The sequence below is a fragment of the Berghia stephanieae genome, chromosome 5 (assembly GCF_034508935.2).
Source record: "Berghia stephanieae isolate SIO BIC M18660-M18661 chromosome 5, UCSD_Bste_1.3, whole genome shotgun sequence".
NCBI classification, from domain to species: Eukaryota; Metazoa; Mollusca; class Gastropoda; order Nudibranchia; family Aeolidiidae; genus Berghia; species Berghia stephanieae.
This window is the reverse complement of record NC_088364.1, coordinates 25,111,870-25,134,088: the sequence shown is the minus strand read 5'-3', so window position 1 is coordinate 25,134,088 and position 22,219 is coordinate 25,111,870. Positions and strand designations below refer to the sequence as shown.

At 35.5% G+C, this 22,219-nt stretch overlaps 2 protein-coding genes across 2 annotated transcripts in view; both read right to left on the bottom strand.

The window, feature by feature from the left end:
* LOC144972647 (uncharacterized) overlaps positions 1-22,219 on the bottom strand; it is a 58,203-nt gene that overhangs the window by 9,203 nt on the left and 26,781 nt on the right. The window contains exons 7-9 of the mRNA XM_078914126.1: positions 21,855-21,961; positions 15,964-16,256; positions 15,402-15,738 (exon numbers count right to left, since the gene is read on the bottom strand). Coding sequence (XP_078770252.1) covers positions 15,402-15,738; positions 15,964-16,256; positions 21,855-21,961 — 737 coding nt within the window. The remainder of the gene's footprint in view (positions 1-15,401; positions 15,739-15,963; positions 16,257-21,854; positions 21,962-22,219) is intronic.
* Positions 690-6,879, bottom strand: LOC144973799 (uncharacterized). Its single transcript, XM_078916693.1, has 3 exons — positions 6,698-6,879; positions 2,111-2,250; positions 690-1,125 (listed from the first exon to the last, which is right to left on the bottom strand). Exons 1-3 carry the CDS (start codon positions 6,877-6,879, stop codon positions 827-829), a joined length of 621 nt encoding a protein of 206 aa, XP_078772819.1. The 3' UTR covers positions 690-826.

Genomic DNA, 22,219 nt, shown 5'->3' with positions numbered 1-22,219 from the left:
TATTATTATTATGATGATGATGATGATGATGATGATGATGATGATGATGATGATGATGATGATGATGATGATGATGATTATTACTATTATCATCATTATTATTATTGCTGTGGTTGTTATTATTATTAATATTATTATCATTATCATCATCATCATCATCATCATCAACTCCTTTCCGTGAAAGATTGTTGTTTTTATGAAGTAATTGCAATTCAGACATGGACAACACTTTTACAAGTGAGTGGAGTCGAAGAAAAACATGTGCCAACAATACCTAGGATCATCCAATACAATTTGATAATGGTAACAATTGACTATATTTATGCTGATTCTCATTGATGCAATAATACCTTTAAAATGTAGAAAAACATTAGAAACAAACAAACAAACAAAAAAACAACAACAAAACATAATTCAAAACTTATTAAAATTAATCCGAGGCTCAGCTATAGTACATTTTATGAATTAAAAGGCAAGAAAAAAGTTCCACTATCACTGAAATATCGTTTTAGAAATATGATTTTTTCTGATCAAAACACGTGAACATATTCATTTTCAAGAAAAGTACATATTATTCTGCTACGCTGTGAACATGTAAATTCTCCACATCTGCTGCAAGTCTTTCTGAACTTTACATCATTTTTTCCTTGGACATTTTATGGATCTTCCCCTTGTCGCATTCTTCCTCTTCCTGTTGTGCTGTTGATCTTATTCTCCCATCTTGCACTTGTACATTTTGTTCTTGTCCCTTCTTCGTACATATCACCACAAGAGTACTTTTCATTTTCTTAGTGAAAAAAATAGAATACTCCGGAGGCAGGCTTTTTCAATTTTTTTTGAATGCATGACATGGTTCTTTTGGATTTATGAACTTTGATAGAATTCTTCCTATGTGTGGAATTTTGTTCTTATTCCAAGCAGTGCATTCCTCCACAAACAATGTATTTTGGAAGTTGCCGACTTCTATTGTTTCTTCAGCTTCATCTACCTCAGGTTCAGAATCGGTGGCATCTATTTCTGGATCTGGCTGCAGCAGAATCAGTGGCATTTCTTCATCAGTGATGCTTTCATTTGAAGAGCTTGTATCATTCCCATTCCAATGAAATGGTGAAATACTGCCAGTGTCTGAAGGATTAGAAGAAAAAAATTATATTGGGAAGGAACCCACAACTGGAAATGGTGATGAAAGAGAGAGAGAGAGAGAGAGAGAGAGAGAGAGAGAGAGAGAGAGAGAGAGAGAGAGAGAGAGAGAGAGAGAGAGAGAGAGGGGGGGGGGGGGGGGAGGGAGGAAGAGAATTTTGGGGATGTGAGTATATTATTATTATTTTGAAAACTTTTTTTTACTGGAATCCCCAATTGACAATTATTGTCATGTAGAAATAAAAGAAAACATCAAATATGAAAGTATCTGAGAATAATGTGATTACAAGACAATGTAATTTTCCCAAATGTTTCAAGGAATGACTTCTTGTCGTTGTCTTCATGGATTTGCTGTGATATGCTGAAAGTCAAATCCAACAAGTGAGATAAAAGAGGTATAACTGTTCGATTTTTCATCTTAAAAAAAACGACTTTTACTCTGAAGTCTTTGCAGCCAATAAATCAAATAATGTATGAGTTGTTAATATTATTAATTTATACCTTCATCATTATCATCATGGGGGAAAATCATCCATTACCTGGAACTCGATTTGCAACAGGTCATCTTTATCTTGCATTATTAATTGCTGATATTCTGTCAATTCACTGGTTAAAGATAAGCTAATCTTACACCAACTTAATATTTATTTTACTATTTCATACAATAGAAACATACTTGATAATGCTGTTACTGTTTGGAGAAATGACATTCTAACAATCAGAATTGAAACTCATATTCTCATTGGAGATCAGCATAATATTTTTCATAGAAGGTATCATGGGAGTGAAAGAAATTACTAAAACACACGACAAAAACAAAAAAATAAACACATTATCCCATTGTAACTAGCCAACAATGCAAACATATTAGATTTCATATGATGCCTGTTATTAACTTCGAGCTAACAACCATTACACAGATAAATGTAAAAGGTACCATTCAGTTTTAAATAAATAGTAGGTGACATACCTTCCTCATGCACTGGGGTTGCCCCAGCAGACTGCAACTCAATGTATATCTGAGCATTCCAACTACCAAGGATATTACACTTTCTCCATTCGTCATGGTTTAGGTCCAATGCAACATAATTTAGACCACACAACAGATGGCTGAAAATTAAAAAAAAACACCCAGCAACATACAAATCATTTAGTTAGCAGATTCAAAAATTCTAAAGCAATAATATCAATACAATATGATTGAAACATAATGTAGACATTTAAGCTAATTTAGTTCACCTAGAGATTGAATAACGGTACAAGAAAATAAATCACTTGTCATAAGAAGTTACAAACAAATATGTGGTTAGGTAGGGTACACACAAGAATAAAAGATAATCGAGAAGCGAAAGTAAGGCAAGTATTGGAAGAAACATTATATTGAGTATTAGCGCTTTCATTTATCCATTATTGTTTCATCATTTCATATTTGGCGATTCTAGCTGGTACTACAATCATAAAATTAGCGATACTATCAATTCATTTTTCGTTACATAGGATAGGTGTCAGAATAATCTTCATACATCACACATCTAAGGAAAAAAAGTAATGAGTTAGTACTTACTTGGATGTTTCTTAATTAGAGTTGATGAAAAAGTAGGTAACTGAAACTGGCGCTCATCATATTGGACAGCAAACAGGAAACAAAATGACCAAGTCAATGATTGTAGATGCCATCTACTAGTAAGTTGTGGATCGTATTGACACGACTATGTCACTAAATAAATAGATGCATAATGTCACAACAAAAACAACAAAATGATGTCAACTTATATTGCCTATATACATTTAATGAGAAAATATGATTTTAACTGACTTTTCCGTAGTAAAATCATGGGGGTTAAACGGCCCTCAAATAAGAAATAAATAGGACTTTCGAGTATTTTACTATGCAAGTCATGTGGGCCAAATGGACCCCAATTCAGGAAATAGGACTTTCTAGTATTTTTCTCTTTGCAAGTCATGGGGGCCAAATGGACCCCAAATCAGGAAATAGGACTTTCTAGTATTTTTCTCTTTGCAAGTCATGGGGGCCAAATGGACCCCAAATCAGGAAATAGGACTTTCTATTTTAGTATGGAAATAGGGTTAATCCTTTCTTTAAAAAATATAGCAATGTGGAGAACATTGTGCTTATTTGAGTCAATAAAAAAAATTATACGGCGCACAACTCTACTGAAAGATTTGAAAATTAGAAATGTATTTTTTACAGATAGATAAACAGATAACTTGATTTCCTTTTATAATTTAAAGTCAGTTTGAAAGTTCGTTGAGTCACACAGATATCATAAAATACGTACCGACGACACTAACACTCTCAAAAGCAACCAATTTCGTCACTGTAAAAAGTTGTCAGTTTGGCGTTTTTACGACAGGAAGAACAACCAAATGGATTTTGACCATTGTTTTAATTTTCAGCCGCTATTTTGATTTTAGTGAAGTATTGAAAGGTAGTGCAAAGCAGTCCGAGGGTCTTTTTTACTATTAGGATTTTTTTTCTATTAGGGTTAGTCATAAATCTTAGTAAAGGTGCTAGGGTGTTTGTTTTTCCATAAATTAAGTAAAGGGGAGACATTCCGAAAGCTCATACATCCCCAGTATTCTTTAAATTTGTATTTTCACCGTTGATCTTTTGTCAGGCGTTTATTTATTCAATATGTCATCATTTTTTCTATTAAGGTTAGCTCGAGATCGGAGGATTTTTTTTTCTATTAGGGTTGGTCATAAGTCTTAGTAAAGGTGCTAGGATGTTTGTTTTTCCATAAGTTAAGTAAAGGGGAGACATTCCGAAAGCTCCTACATCCCCAGTATAATGTATTCCCTTAATGTAAATGTTGCTGCTCGAAGCTCGAAGAAATAAATAATAATGTGAAATTGAATGTAAGCTTCAATTTAATTACAAAAACAGATCAAATGAACGTTTCGGGTTTCCCCTTTATCAACAAAACAGGATGAATGAAACACCACAGATGAATGAGATAATGTGGTAGTGGCGTAGTTAAGATGAATAAACAAAACATTGGTTGGCAGGAAATTAGTATGCTCCTATTTGTAAGGAAGCACGAATTAAAATAGAATGTTAGATATTTCTAAAAGGTGCACAATTAATTAAGTGAAAAGAGGGGAGGCGGGAAGGAACTGTGTAATGAAGTTTAGAAAGTGAAATATAAAAATGTATAGACTGTTGTTGGAAGATAAATACAATGGAATTGAAAATCCTTTCTTTAAAAAATATAGTCTAGCCTTGTGGAGAACATTGTGCCATTTGAGTCAATAAGAAAAACTCTACTGGAAGATTTGAAAACTAGAAATGTATTTTTTACAGATAGATAAACAGATAACTTGATTTCCTTTTATAATTTAAAGTCAGTTTGAATGTTCGTTGAGTCAAACCGATATCATGAAATATGTACCGACGACACTAACACTCTCAAAAACAACCAATTTCGACACTGTAAAAAGTTGTCTGTTTGACGTTTTTATGCAAATCGTCGCATTCAAAATAATGTATTCACTTAATTACTTTAAGGATTTCAGATCCACACTAAGTTTTCAACAGTTTTCATCTATTTATGACATCAAGTATTATTATTGCCCCTTTGATGTTTTCAATGTGATGGTTTCGGGTGGATAATACCCAGGTTTAACTTCTTTGGTAATAAATTAAAAAATAATAATAATAGTCTAAAAAATCGAAATCTAAAACAAGAAAATAGGAGTTGAATTGAAGGTAAAATAAGGTTTTAGAAAGACCTTAATGTTATGAATAGTCAGGTGGCTCCGTAGCGCAGTGGATAAGCTGTCAGAAAGTACTGGGTTCAATCCCATTGTGGACATCTTTTTAAAGTGTTTACTTTATTGAGAAAGACATCATTTTCGTTGTTATAGTTACTGGACATATATTTAAAACCTTAAATTAATCTATCATTATTTATTATTATATTTGTTTAAAAACAACAACGGTAGCAGTCAATTTATATGTAAACGTCAATTGTTATCATTTTATAATATTTTATCATTATCATCAGTGTATTCGTTTACCGCTTCTTTGTCATTTTATTGGGGTTTTTTTTTTTTTGGTTTGTTTTTGATGTTTTTCAAAAACTTCCTATACCATCATTGCTTATGTCTATTTACCTTATCTACGCCATTCACACTACACATCTCTCATTCGTTCTTAGTGTCTTACTCGTCGTGTTTTGTTGATAAAGGGGAAATCAGAAACGTCCACAGTATGTCTTCGTCTATTAAATTGAGGCTTACAATTCAACACTTATCGTTATTTTTTCCTTCGAGCTTCAAGCAGCAACATTTTCATTAATCCAACGCCAACGGAGGTGCATAAAAGTGGTGTGTTTTTGTATACCTCCAGTGGAGGTGCATAAAAACGGTGCCAAACGCCACCAAACATGATCACCAGAGTACTGTACTGTAAGGTAAGTTCTCGATATCAGGATCGTCTTTCAACTCTGCTCACGTCTGCTACTTCAGGTTTATTTTCGCAGTTGATTTTCTTACCACAACCTGTTTTCATACACGGACAACTTTATGTTGCTGTGTCACGGGCCAGAGGCTATAGCGGCTTACACTTCATGTTGGGCCACACAGAAAAATCAACAGAGGATGTACCAAGTTGCACAGACAACGTTGTTTACCAATCTGCCCTCATTAAATGATGGTGTTTTAATATCGAATGAAAATAGTTCCTTCCCCGCGAAATTGCTGGCTTTTTACTAGTTTTCTTAAATATATATATATATATATATATATATATATATATATATATATATATATAATATATATATATATTATATATATATATATATATATATATATATATATAATATATATATATATATATATATCAGTAGTTGTGATAAAGCAAGATCCTTTTAATTAATCTGTTGTGGAACCAATAGTGGTAACAGTAATATATATCAGTTAAGGAAAATACTTTCATTTGGTTTAATGCATTTCTTACATTTAGTGAAATCTACTCACAGAAAACATGTTTTTAATGTTACCCAGCGATTGCAACACAAGTTAGGTCATTTCAGCACCAGGTAAAAAAATACGATAACTGAAGGTTCAAATATATTTAGGTTTATCACTCAAGCAGCAAAGCAACTTTAAGACAAAGGGGACTAGTGAAACAGAATAGTATATCCCTATGCTAATCTGAAAACACTAGGATCTCTGCCAAAAGGGATAAACTCGGATGGTCACAAAAAAAGCATTCTAACAAAAAAACTGACATTGACTTTAACATAAGTAATGTATAATCAATTTATAAAGGGGAAAAAATCCATCCAACTTTATATGCATGCTAGACAAAACTTTTTAAAATTAACCATATTGGTCGAAAGATTGAAGGAAACATTTGGAGATCACATGTATAAAAGATATATAAAAGTATTTTAAAAGAATCAATTTCTGTACACATATGTTGCACACTGCAAAAAAAATTGTCACACATCAGCGTCAAAATCCCTTTCAAAGGGATGTCCTCAAGGGTGATTAAGTTCGTAATGTTGTATACAGTGCAACACATAATCACCAAACTACACGGACAGACAGAAAAGTTAATAGAATCCCTGTTTCCCTGAATCCATGAACACGTCTGTAAGACAAGAGGCTCAAACTGTGATGTAGCCTACTGTATAAGTATATGATCTCAATGTTTGTGTATCCTGGTCTCGTAATTTCATGCCTTTTTGTTGGCAAAATAGCGACTACCATTGCTTATTTACATGCTGTAAAGAAACCCAGCAGGCATCTATCAAAATCGGAAACTCTACAGGAAATTCCATTCCTATTAAGAAAGGAGTCCGTCAAGGGTGTGTTGCTTCACCAGATCTGTTTAATCTATACCAAGAAACAATCATGAGGGGCATAACTAATATGGAGGGAATAAAAGTAGGAGGTCACAACATAAATAATATAAGATATGCAGACGATACGGTACTCGTTGCAACATCAGAAATCCAACTTCAAAAGATTGTTGACAAAGTGGTAGTAGATAGTGAAGCCAAGGGAATGGAAGTGAATATCACCAAAACGGAATGCATGGTAATACAAAAAAACCCCGAAAACAACAACACCTGCAATATAACGATTCACGGCGAGCAACTTACCAACGTAGAAAGTTTTAAATACCTGGGTTCAATAGTGACAACAGATGGAACATGTAACCGAGACATACGAGCAAGAATAACTCAAGCCAAACAGGCCTTTATGGACCTCGGAAACATTTTGAAAAACAAACAGATGTCGTTCGGGATTAGATTCCGAGTCTTGAAGTGCTACGTGTGGCCAATCTTGTTATACGGATGCGAAAGCTGGACTACAAATGCAGAAACACAAAAGAACATTGAAGCTTTTGAAATGTGGTGTTGGAGAAGGATGCAGGATACTGCACACAAAACGAACGAAGAAGTGCTAAAACAAACATACCAACAAAGGAAACTAATGCCCTTAATAGCGGATCGACAACTATCCTTTTTCGGACACATAGTAAGGAAAGATAAGAATGAATACCTGGCAAGTTGTGGAAAAATACCTGGTAAACGCGCCCGGGGGAGACAAAGAAAAACACTCATAGACCAACTGAAGGGCTTCACCAACCTAACAATCCAAGAGCTGTTTGAAAAAGCAAGAGACAGGGAGGAATGGAGAGAGATAATTCATGCAGTATCCGAAGCCTGGACCAGGCATGGAACCTAGAAGAAGAAGAAGAAAGAAACACTGCTTAGTAATTTGTAATGATCTAGTTTTTTGTTTTGTTTGTTTGTTGCTTTAGGTCTCTTCCAACACAATTGAGGTTATATGAGAGACCGCTGAAACAAAAAAACAAGCAATCTAACAAAAATAGTACAAATGTAAATCAAAATCATAACCTTAAGATATCATAAGCTAAATCATAAATAACCAAGAACAAACAGGCAGAAGATTTACAGAAAAAAAATATCCCCTGTCAAAAATACAATCACAAACCAAAGAAGCAGGATAGGCTAGTAAAGAGAAGAAGAAACGACATCATTATCGGATCGTACACCCATGCGAACATCATAGGTATATGATTCAAGGGTGATGCTCCCATCCAACCACCCGCAATGATCTAGTTCGTTTTAATTATTGAGTTAAATCCTTTGAATCTGTTTTTTTTTTTTTTTTTTGGATGGTTATTGTTGGTTGAACAAAGATGGCAGAAGAGTGCTTTCACTAGAGAATCATGATGTTGTTGAATGCTTGGATTTAAATATAAGGTGTCAATCAATACTGATTTTGTACTGCCTTTAGATTAGATTGTATTTCATAGTGAATGAAACCTGGGATGTTTTGATTGACTAGACAAGTTTGTATCAAACAGACAAAACAGTGGATTACTGACTGATGACGTAATCAATCTTAACTGGCAGTATATCGAGATTGTATTTTGGTTTGAATTTGAATAGCCCCTATATCTGTTGAAAGAAAAACTATGTGTTAAGTCATTGAAAATGATTGATATCAAGAAAAAGAGAATGCAGTGTAAGATTCATCTCACAAGATGTGGGATTGAATTAGAAACATTATGTGATAATACAGAACTGCTGAATCAAGAATATGAAGTGACCAGGTTGGTGCATTCCATCAATGATTTTAAGGAAAAACTTTTGAAAATACGATGAAAGCCAATCCAAGTATGAACTTTTGTTAGAAGAAATAGAAAAGGAAATTTATTACGCAGCTGAATGCAGACAGACCAAAGTAGGAATTCTTTTGAAAGCAGAACTTTGTTTAAAGAAGTTAGACATGTGAAGTAGATTCATATTTTGGTAAACAGCACAAAATGCAAATAAAAAGTAAACATTGATGCCAAACTACCCTAGCTTAATTTGCCAACATTTTCAGGCGAATTTGTAGAATGGCAGAGTTTTTGGGATAATTTTGTTGATATAATAACACACTTGTCAGAGATTGATAAATTCTCATATCTAAAAACATCCAACACAGGTGAAGCCAGGATTTGATTACAAGGACTTGATCTAACTGAGGCAAATTACAAAGAAGCTAAATAACTTCTAGTTAATAGATTTGGGAGGTAAGAAAAGATAATTAATTCTCACACTCACATTCAATAATTATTGGATATTTCTCACAAAAATAAGGATTTATGGACTTCATATGAAGAAACTCAGGTTCATGTATGGTCTTTGGCAGCTTTCGATGTTAACAATTCAAATTATAGACTGGTGTTAGTCCCCTTGATTTTAAATCAGCTGCCATCAGGGACAAAACTAAGTAATCTCATTCCAAGACTGGTCACAAAAAAGAGGAAATTTTTCAGCGCATAGATCAAGACTAAGGTGGTGGTGGAGGAAGTAGTAGTAGTAGTAGTAGTAGTAGTAGTAGTAGTAGTAGTAGTAGTAGTAGTAGTAGTAGTAGTAGTAGTAGTAGTAGTAGTAGCAACAGCAGCAGCAGTAGTCGTAGTAGTAGTAGTAGCAACAGCAGCAGCAGTAGTCGTAGTAGTAGTAGTAGTAGTAGTAGTAGTAGTAGTAGTAGTAGTAGTAGTAGGGATGATGATGTGGTGGGAGTTGTAGTCATTGTTGTGGTAAGGATGATGATGAGGTGATGGTTGTAGTAGTAGTGGTGGTATAGATTATGAAGTGGTGGTAGTTGTAGTAGTAGTGGTGGTAGGGATGATGACATGGTGGTGGTTGTAGTAGTAGTGGTTGAAGGGATGTGGATATGGTGGTGGTTGTAGTAGTAGTGGTGGTAGAGATAATGATCTGGTGGTGGTTGTCGTTGTAGTAGGGATAATGATGTGGTGGTAGTTGAAGTAGTAGTAGTGGTAGGGATGATGGCGTGGTGGTGGTTGTAGTAGTAGAGGTGGTAGGGATGATGATGTGTTGGTGGTTGTAGTATTAGTGGTGGTTGGGATGTTGATGTGGTGGTAGTTTTAGTAGTAGGGATGATGACGTGGTGATGATTGTAGTGGTCGTGGCATTGATAATGATGTGATGGTGGTTGTAGTAGTGAAGGTGGTAGGGATGATGATGTGGTGATAGTTATAGAAGTGGTGGTGGTTGTAGTATGATGATGATGATGTGGGATGATGATGATGATGTGGTGGTGGTTGTAGCAGTAGTGGTGGTAGGGATGATGATGCAGTGGTTGTAGGGATAATGATGATGTTGTGGTGGTTGTCATAGTAGTGGTGGTAGTGATGTTGATGTAGTGGTTTTTATTCATTTTAAAAAATTGAAAAAGGAAGAAATGTGATGGGGATGGGCAGAGATAAACCACCATTTAGATGGAAGATTCTCAGCTCTGAAAGACAAAGACAGAAAGCAACCCGAAAAATAGATATAAGGGGATAGGAGACACAGCGCAACCTCCTGCCCACCATGGGAGGGCAAAGGAACCGGCTGTGGACGAACAGGACCTAGCATTTCAACCTGTGTGATGTGTAAAACGGATCAATGGACAAATAAGAGCACTTTGATGCAGTGCGTTCAAACGTCACTTGGTGGATGGAACACATTTTCTTTTTTATTCAAGAAGTGATTCCAGTTATATGACAAACACTTGTGCCGAATGACTCAAATTGAATTGTATTGGAGAAGAACTTCTCTCTTTTTCAATATTTGCTGCATGACAAGGACAAAGAGAATGTTTTATTTATGAAATGATTTTAAAGAGTGAAAAAATAATACTTTATGCCATAGATACTATTTGTCAGCCAATGGAAAAAATTGATGTTCTCATTGGGTTATGTTTTGTTTTTAAGGGTTTTACGGCGCTTGCAACACATTAAGGTCATATCAGCGCCAGTAAAAAGGAAGAAAATGGGATAGTAAAAAGTTCCAGAATTACAATTAAAGCATCCAAGAATAAGGCAGACAAAGGGGAATTGGTTCAAATAGGAAACAGATGTAGATTCCAAGAGCACACTATCATTGTACTTAGTTTGAGATCACCTAAAAGTCTCATCCAGACACAAGCACAGGCCCCCACTAAGAGGAATACACTCAAATGTCTACAAACCATATGTTAAAAATTAAAAGAGTAACAGTACATAACAGAGATGATTTACAAGGAAAAAAATATCATCTCCCAAAACTATAACTACACATTCGACTGTTTCCCTCTCAGCCAAGGACTCCGACCAAGGTCAGGACTAAACCAAGCAATCTCACTCCAAGACAAAGACAGAAAGCAATTGGAAAACAGATGAGGGGATAGAAGACACAGCAAGTACCTCCCTGCCCGCTATGGGAGTCATTGGGTTAGATCAATATTGGATGATATGAAACATTAATAGGGATTAGTGGTTCAGAACACAACATTTGGGTGGATGGTTTCCAGCAGTTATAAGAAGGACAATGAAAATGTGTTTGATGGGAATAAAAATAATTCTACTTTGTTTTGTTGGGCTCAAGAACAAACAGAGTCCATTCTCAGAAGTTTTTGAAACTTGATTCTATTGGGATTCAGAGTGAAAGTCTTTCAGGACTGGTTGAAAACTTTGTTGTTTTTGAAGAATTTTCTAAGGACGTCTCTTTAGTTGATAACAGATATAAAAGGATCTACCTTGAAAAAGCACTAATCACAAACTGTGTCACATTAAAAGGGAGAGTTATTGTTAGTGGTGATCAAGGAATAAATGAAACCATGGTTGAGCTTTTGCTCACAGTAATTAATTTTCTTTTCACAATCGTCTTATTTTAGGACTTGATTGTTTAATATTAATATATTTTTTGGGGGTCAGGTTCAGGCAATATGGTCACGAATACTATGGAACAGCGCACAGTGCGCTTGCGCTCTCTCTTTCACTTCATGAGCAATGTCAATGTGTGGGGGTAAATCAGTTTTTTTTCTTTCGTGGAGCAGTCTGTGGATGCCATAAAAAATTCACTAAGACAATGAAGGACATCATTTGGGAAATCTGTCCTTGTTCATTGAACAAAGAATGTCTCCAATGTGTTTTCGACAAAGCGTGTTACATTGTATTATCTACACATATGACTGTGTATCAGAGACACCATATTGCAACATCGTGAAATATGCCGACAAACCAGCTGTGCTTAGCCTGAATGAGAGCCAGTCAGAAAATGTATACCACCAGCAAATTAACAAATTTCCTTCATGGTGTATCAACAATACATATCCAAGACCAAAGAGCAAATTTTTGACTTATGACAAAACAGCATCCAGAAAACCCTACAAAATTTCAAGACCATACTGTGGAAACTATTGACCATTTCAAATATCATGTATCACCGTTGACAAAGACCTCCGCTTCAAGACACATTATTATTCACAACAAATGTATCCAACACCTATACATCTTAAAGAAACTATAATTGTTTGAACTGCACAAAAACTCCCTGGTTCCAACAAAGGAAATTACAGTATGGTACAGAGCCTGCTTCAATAAGCAAAGATGCCAATTTCAACTAATCATCAGGGAATATAAAAATTATCAATCTGACAGCCTTGATTCAATTTATAACATCTGTAGCAAACGAGGCAACAAGCATTTTACAGCACCAACTGTCTAAAATTCAAACTGTTGATATCAGATGCGCGGTACCAGGAAGTGAAATGTCATGCCATCAGACGTATAAGAACACGTTCATCAGCTATATAATAAAAAATAATTTTTAAATGTCCAGCAGAGGTAACACAACAGTATGAGCAATAAATGATTGGGGGGGGGGGGGGGAAGAGAGAGAGAGAGAGAGAGAGAGAGAGAGAGAGAGAGAGAGAGAGAGAGAGAGAGAGAGAGAGAGAGAGAGAGAGAGAGAGAGAGAGTAAAAACCCCTGAAATCAGTTCCATTTCACAACACTCACAAAACCTTTACCTACACTTTATCTGGATTTAAGACCCTTGACCAGGGATGCCACCAGGCAAATTTTTTAAAACCTGAAAACTTGCGTGGACGAGATACAAATCAACGTCAAGGGCTTTGTAGGGCTTTGAAAAATATCAAAATTGGAATATTGTTTCAGTACTTATCATTGCAATTGAGAGCAAATATAACACACAAAAGAAAGGAGAGTTGACAGTTTTCAAATTGATAAAATAAGGTGCTGAAAACAAAATATAGACAAATTAATATCAATAGCTATTAGGGGTGAGAATGACTGGTCACATAAAAGGAGGAAATTTTTCATTGTGAAGATCATGACCCATCCATGCAACCATAACCTATAAATTTGAACTTCACTCAAATTCACTGAGATCCGATCTAAAATTTGTCTCGCAGCAATTTCTGACACGACTCGGAGAATTTCAAAAGTTGAAAGTGTAATTAAATTTGGTGGTTGTAGTAGGGATGATGATGTGGTGGTGGTTGTAGTAGTAGTGGTGGTAGGGATGATGTGGTAGTGATTATAGTAGTGGTGCTCGGGATGATGGTGTGGTGGTGGTTGCAGTAGTGGTAGTAGGGCTGATGATGTGGTGGTCGTTGTAGTAGGAATGATGATGTGGTGGTAGTTGTAGTAGTAGTGGTGGTAGGGATGATGTGGTATTATTTGTAGTAGTAGTGTTGGTAGGGATGATGACGTGGTTGTAATAGTAGTGGTGGTAGAGATGATGTAGTGGTTTTGGTGAGTGTTTTTTATTCAGTGATAATAATAGCAATTTGTCAAAAAGGAGGAAAATGTCTCCGTCTAGCGGTCAAACACAAGCAAAGTGAACAAATAACAGGAACATAGTTTTGTATTGGTATTATGTAATATATTACTATTACTAGTATAAATCCATTCTCATCATTAAACATAAATTTACTTTTTGTAAACATTTAATGAAATGTCCTTTCCACATGTTAAAGGCCTACAACGTTATTCAAATAAAAGGCCAGAAAGTGTTGTTTTGTTGTGATTTTTACTCTATTTTACTTTTTTATATCAAAAAAAAAAAAGAAGAAAAGAGAAATAGAAAGAAAGGCAAAAGGAAAGACGAAGAGAGAGAGAGAGAGAAGAGAGAGAGAGAGAGAGAGAGAGAGAGAGAGAGAGAGGAGAGAGAGGAGGAGAGAGAGAGAGAGAGGAGAGAGAGAGAGAGATATATAGAGAGAGAGAGAGATAGAGAGAGAGAGATAGATAGATAGATAGATAGATAGATAGAGAGAGAGAGAGAGAGAGAGAGAGAGAGAGAGAGAGAGAGAGATTTGTCCCTCCCCTTCCACCATCAACTAGCTAATCAAAGAACACTACTGGTCGTCTGTGTCAATTGTGACATCTGGTGCCATTCCGTCTCGCCCGACGTCATAAAAACGGGACCGTCACTAAATTTCACGAGACTATGCACAGGTGTCAAAATATGACATAAGACATAATGGTGATTTTGTGGGTTTGAGGAAAATGTTTGACACGGCAAATTCAGCGGAAAATTTCTGAGAAATTCTCAAAATCACTGTTTATTTTTTTTTAATTTGAAAAAGGAGGAATTGTGATGGGGATGGGCGGAGATAAACGGCCATTTAGGTGCCCGAATATTCGACCGGCGGTGACAGCCCAAATTATTCACCAGGCGAAAAAGTTCTGGCTCATATCTCGATCGCGATTTTTTCCCTCTTTTTTATTTTTTATTTTTTTAGAATAGTGACCACGGACAAAACCGGAGGTTCATGATTAAAACCGGCTGGTGCTAAAAAAACCCCGGATTTCTGGCTAAAACCGGAAAAGTGGCATCCCTGCTTGACACATCCAATCAAAGAGCAGGTGTACTGACCATAATGACCACTTAAGTTTGTGATAAATCCATTTCTATTAACTAACATTGATATTTCTCATGAATTTTGTTTTAGAAATCTGAATCTGGAAAAAAATTCTCAATTTCAGTTGACCAAAGTTACATGAACCCGAACTTAAGTAATGGAATCATCGAATTCCTTCAGGGAGTAAGACATGCTATTGCACTATGATTTTGTTAAAATGTGAATGAAACACTGTATTATTTCCCAAAATGGAATTTACAAGAAAAGCAACTTTTCACCACCATTCTTCCTGACTGGACAGAACTTTACTTCCCTCTTTCTGGATTTAATATTAAGCACAACCATTTTGTGTGTTCTTTAACATTTTTGGCTGAAGGGATTTAGGACAAAATTGTTCCGTATTTTGATGTAATATTTATTTTTTTAAATTTTTTTTTGTAAATAGATGTTAGTAATGGCATTTATATTCTTTTCCAGGTGAATGCCCACAGTTGCTTAACATTTAAACAAAGCAAAACTAATCATTTGTAAAAGAGTCATAAAAACTACACTCACTTGCATCAGAAGCAGACATAGCTCCCATTCCAAAACCACTGGAAACTCCACCATAGCCTGACCTTCCCACACTGCTTTGAGACTGTCTGCCAATACGATCACCACCTCCCATACGAGGGTTTCTGTTGCTCCCAAGGCGTGATGATGAAGATCTGAAATCTCTGCTATTTCTATCATTCCTGAAACTTCGAGTTGATGAGGCAGGGGAGCGATCCTGTCGTGACCGATTTACATTTCCCCCTCTACCTCTACTGGCTGGTTTTCCACTTTTGTTTGATGGTGCTGTAAAAGATAAGGAGTTTCTCTCCTTACCTGTGCTATTGTCATTTCTCTGGTCCTGAAAATTGTAACAAATAAAATAAAAATCAACATTCTTTACCCTTAAAATGATGATTTATACAATAAAAACTTTAGGTGCCTCTATGTGCTGAAGGACACGTATAAAGTGCAAACATATTGAATGATCATTCCAAACCAGATTTTTCCAGGCTAATGCCAAGATGTGTTGCAACCATATATTTTCACAATCTGTTTACAAAACTATAAATACTAACATGCTTACCTTTCTAAAATGAGAAAATCTTCCTCCAGGTTTCTTTGTTTGAGACGATTTTGGAGGTGGTTTTTTATCCTTTTCATCTTTGTCTCTGGTTTGTCCTGTTTTAATATTAGATCTTTCTTTTGAGTCCTTTGAAGCATCTCGATTGGCTCCATTCTTTTTAACAGATGGTTTCCTTGAATCACCTTTACTTTCCTCAGGTTTTACAGGTTTTTCTTCCTTAGCGTCATCTGATTTCCTTCTTTGTTTTGCTTCAGATGCATCATTATCGTCATCTGTTCGTGTTCTTTTCCTCTCTGAATAATAATGATAATAATAATAATAATATAGACCTGTAAATGAGCTCTATAAAAATTGACTGAAACTCTTCGACAAACTGAAGAGTCAAGTTTGTTATTTTTTAAATAAGGGCATCATTGGTGAGGAGAGTGATAAATACAATACATTAAAATAGTGGGTGTTATTACTTACTGGAAGTATGACTGCCATTGATTTGATGTAGAAGGAATGCTAAATAAGCATGTCATTCATATAAGTAAAGATGACATCATCAAAGAAAGAATTCACAAAATTTTGAATTTTTCTGACAAAAATAATCACCATTATCATCTTTAACTTCTAGTGCCATGACCAATTGAATTTATTCCTCACATCTTTATCGATGCTCAACAAGTCTGAATTGCGATCCACGAACAGCTCAGGCAATGTGAGCACATTAATTAAAATAATGTAGCAATGAGCAAACTTGATTTTCAATCAGTAAATGACAGGAAAAAAAACTGAAATAAATATGACTTCTGGCCAATACACTGAATCATTAAGTAGGAGAAGTGAATTATCAGCATATGAAGAAACTTCGGCAGGCGTGGCCGTAGCGGAAAAATCCAAAGAATCGAAATGAATGGTAAATCGCCACAGTAAACAGCAAGGTCGTTTGAGCAAAACAATGGCAGAAATGTCCTAATTTACGCGGGAATTAATTAGGCTACTTACCATTGTTCCTTATAATTTGGAACCCAATCAGTGAAGAAATGGTCAACCAGTTTGTTTACAACATGAGGCAATCGAGATGTGCTTGTAGCAATCTATCCTAATTTTCGATTTGAAGGTTCGCATTTTACAGTCTCATTCTTTTACAACCCCCCATGTAAATGTGGCCAATTTTGGCTTAGATGAGGGATGCCACCAGGCAAATTAAAAAAGCCTGAAAACTTGCGCGACGAGATACAAATCAACGTCAAGGCTTTGTAGGGATTTGAAAATATCAAATTTGGAATATTGTTTCAGTACTTATCATTGCAATTGAGAGCAAATAACACACAAAAGAAAGGGAGTTAACAGTTTTTCAAATTGATAAAATAAGGTGCTGAAAACAAAATACAGACAAATTATATAGCTATCAGGGTGAGAATGACTGGTCACATAAAAGGAGAAACTTTTTCATTGTGAAGATCATGCCCCACCATGCAACCATAACCTTTAAATTTGAACTTCACTCAAATTCACTGAGATGCGATCCAAAATTTGGCTCGCAGCAATTCCTGACACGACTCGGAGAATTTCAAAAGTTGAAAGTGTAATTACATTTGGTGGTTGTAGTAGGGATGATGATGTGGTGGGGTTGTAGTAGTACTGGTCGTATGGATGATTGTGTGGTGGTGGTTGTAGTAGCTGTGGTAGGAATGCTGATGTAGTGGTAGTTGTAGTAGTAGTAGTGGTGGTAGGGATGATGATGTGGTGGTGATTGTAGTAGTAGTAGTAGTAGTAGTAGTAGTAGTAGTAGTAGTAGTAGTAGTAGTAGTAGTAGTAGTAGTAGTAGTAGTAGTAGTAGTAGTAGTAGTGGTCTTAGAGATGATGATGTGATGGTGGTTGTAGTAGTAGTGGTGGTAGGGATGATAATCTGGTGGTGGTTGTAGTAGTGGTGGTCTTTTAGAGATAATTGTGTGGTGGTGGTTGTAATAGTTGTGGTAGGAATGATGATGTGGTGGTAGTTGTAGTAGTACTGGTGGTAGGGATGATGTGGTGTTATTTGCAGTAGTAGTGTTGGTAGGGATGATGATGTGGTGGTGGTTGTAATAGTAGTGGTGCTAGAGATGATGTAGTGGTTTTGGTGAGTGTTTTTCATTCAGTGATAATAATAGCAATTTGTCAAAAAGGAGGAAATGTCTCCGTCTATCAGTCAAACGCAAGCCAAGTGTAAAAAAAAAACAGGAACATAGTTTTGTATTGGTATTATGTAATATATTACTATTACTAGTATAAATCCATTCTTATCATTAAACATAAATTTACTTTTGTAAACATTTAATGAATTGTCCTTTCCACATGTTAAAGGCCTACAATGTTATTCAAATAAAAGGCCAGAAAGTGTAGTTTTGTTTTGATTTTTACTTTATAAAGCAGGCTACAATATCTTTTATTTTTTACCGAAACCTAGTGGTTATTCAGCTTATAAATACAACCCAGGAATCTCACAAAAGCCATAGTCAAAATGTAAAAAGACAGAAGAATAAACTAAGCCAACCACCATTGCTTTATTCTAGGCTAATGTATTATCTCTGTATAACCAGATGATTTAATGGATGGTTGCGAAAGAGAGAATAATTTATGAATTGATCTTAGGAATTCTATATCAAAAAAAAAAAAGAAGAAAAGAGAAATGGAAAGAAAGGCAAGGGGAAAGAGAGAGAGAGAGAGAGAGAGAGAGAGAGAGAGAGAGAGAGAGAGAGAGAGAGAGAGAGAGAGAGAGGAGAGAGAGAGAGAGAGAGAGAGAGAGAAGAGAGAGAGAGAGAGAGAGAGAAAGAGAGAGAGAGAGAGAGAGAGAGAGAGAGAGAGAGAGGAGATATTTGTCGCTCCCTTCCCCTTCAACCAAACCATCAACTACTAGCTAATCAAAGAACACCACTGGTCGTCTGTGTCAATTGTGACATCTGGTGCCATTCAGTCTGGCCCGACGTCATAAAAACGCGACAGTCACTAAATTTCACGAGACTATTGCACAGGTGTCAAAATATGACATAAGACATAATGGTGATTTTGTGGTTTTGAGGGAAATGTTTGACACGGCAAATTCAGTGATGGGGATGGGCGGAGATAAACTACCGCGATTTTTTTCTTCTTCTTTAAAAAAAAATTATTCTTTTTTTGAATAGTGACGACGGACAAAAACTGGAGGTTCTGGATTAAAACCGGCTGGTGGTAAAAAAACCGGATTTCCGGCTAAAACCGGAAAAGTGGCATCCCGGCTTAGATGAAATGGTGAAATTTATCGCTAGGCGGCTCAGTTAAAATTGGCTACCGTTAGGATCACGACAGGTTTGGAAAGTGAAACAATAATTTAACAAAGGCTGTGTGAAAATACAGGGATGTGTTCAGACACGCCAATTCTAAAAAGCGTCGCTTAGCCTTGGCAATATATCCATCGTCAATATAAACGGCCCCATGAGCTATGCGTAGCGCTGTGGAACACTCCTAATTACTTTACGGTCATTCGACTACGATTTGTAAATTCTTTCTTTCTTCATTTCTTTCCTTTTTTTAAATATTTGAATTTGACAAATTGACTGATTTCAGTTAATTGACTGAGAATTTACAGATTAAATAATAATAATAATAATAATAATAATAATAATAATAATAATAATAATAATAATAATAATAATATCATAATGGAGCTAAGCCCCAAACACTGTAGCTCTATAGATTTCATGTATCTTTATAGATTTATAAACATAATTTTTACGAAGTCAAGATTCTAGGTCACTCTTCTAGATCAAAAATCAATCCTAGCATGAATGACCCAATGACTCAGACAGAAGTTAGAATTTCTAGATTTAGATGTAGATCTACATCTTGAAAACGTTTCGGTTTCAGTTCACTTTTTTTTTTATAGTCAATGCGTGTTATGTGTTTTGCAAATCAGGTAGCTTAGCCCTCCCCATCTCTGTTCGTAGAACAGGAATGCATGCTAATAATAACAATAATAATAATAATAATAAATGGAAACATTTAAAATCAAAATACATGGCAAAGGTATAATTTAAACACTTTCAAACTATATTTTATGATAACATACATATTGTAAGCAAATAACTAAAATAAAGTTTACAAATTAATAACAGTAATAATATTAAGACTACTGACATAAAAGTAGGGGTCCTGCATAGTCAATTTCAGTTTCTGAAGGAAAGGCCAGTAAAAGAAAAAGCTCAAAAGTCCAGATAGAATGGGGGTGTTATTGTATACATGGTTGCTAGTACCAATGACTTTTATGTGGACAGAATGTCACCAACCACACCAACTGGTAATGATGACGACATTCGCGATGAGGATGTGGTGGTGGTGGTTGTAGTAGTGGTGGTAGTAATAATGATGATGAAGTGGTAGTTGCAGTAATGTTGGTAGTAATAACGATGATGAGGTGTTGGCTGTAATAGTGGTAGAGGTGATGGTTGTACTAGTGGTAGAGGTTGAATAAGTAGTGGTGGCGATAATGATGATGAGGTAGTGGTTGTGGTAGTGATGATGATGATGTGTGGTATGATAGCTTGGTGGCTTTTGCAGCAGTGGTTGCAATGGTGATGATGATTTGTTGGGGTTGTAGTAGGGATGATGTGGAGGTGGTTGTGGTAGTGATGTATTTTTAGATCCCAACCGAAATTTTTCCCCAGTGAAAGCGCCATTCATGGTTGACAAATAGCCGGGGACAACTGCACCCATGTTTATACAAGATGATTCTGTGGCAGTGATGTTGTGAATGTTGGTATGATAATGTGGTTTTGTTTTCCTCTCTATTCATTTTTATTCTTTTTCTACTAATAGGTTGAATCATAAGTTACCATTGTACCTTGACATTTAGACATGAGAGACACAATAAAAAGAAAAGTAATCCCTCAGAGCCCATAAATCGAGTATTGTCCAGCTTCTCTGGCGTTAACAGGATGGTAACAAATGCTTACTTAAATTAAATGGATAAGAGACTAGTTCATTGAAAAGTACTTTCCACTAAATCTAACAAATCCAGCTATCTAATCCCTGCTAGATAAACAGAGATAAGAATAAAATGCACCTACTGCACCCAGTACCAAGACCAGTGCCTTTGCTTTTAAGGCAAATTGTTAACCAATTCAGTTTTCAGGACCACTTCTAACAGCACATTAGTTTTGAAATGGTCACAGTTGCAAAATGCCAGGGTAATGGTAGGGCCAAGGTGAAAACATGTTCCATTATTCTAAAAACAAGGAAACAAAGCCACATAAAAAAGAAACAGATAAAAGGAAAATAAGAAATTTGGCCCAGGCAGATAATGCTCCCCTGCCCTAAAAGGAGAACTCCGCCTACCTTAAAGTAATTTTTAAAAAGATTCTGAATAAAGTGAAAATAGCAAAATTAATTAACACCTTATTAAATATTTTTAACTGTACATTATCAACCTTGAAGCTTGATGGTTTTAACTTAAACAGGTCTGTCAACACCACGGAAGGGGAGCTTCCGACACCATGAAATCAGAAGATAACTGGACGGTTAAAATATTATAGATTGTTTACAAACCAATAAGGCAAATGGAACCAGATTAAAGAGGGAAGAAAAAAATCCCAAGAGTACTCTCTTTTTATTTAGCCTGAAGTAATAAGCAGTCCCAACTATACATAAAATACCCTTTCCCAACCAAAATGGATACACCAGAACTAAAATTGTTACACAAATAAAGAGAAATGCCAGGGTATCTTATATGAATCTTCAGTTATCAATCATAATCATTTTTAAAATTGAGCCAAAAAAAAAGCCTACTACTGATATTCGATAAACATTAAAAAAAAAAAATACTTATAAAAATTTAAAATACAGAGACTTGAAATATAAGCATTACAAACTAGTTTAGTAATATTACTCACTGGTTAGCGGATACAACTCCAGCACATTTCCTCCAAGTTCAACTTTCGCAAAAGCTTTGAGACAGGGAATTACATGACTTCTGTATGGCAACACTAAACGAGCAGTGCTTAAAAACAAAAGAGTGATTAGTTGGATCAATAATTTTCATTTAACCAAAATGAAAAATTTAATCAGCATTGCAGTTACCTGAATTTCTGTACACAACTATTGGAAACAAAACAGCAAGGAGATGAATCAATAATTTTCATTCAACCAAAATGAAAAATTTAATCAGCATTGTAATTACCTGAATTTCGGTACACAACTATTGGAAACAAAACAACAAGAGGCACTGTTTGTTGGTAGAGACTTGATGGGGGTTTAT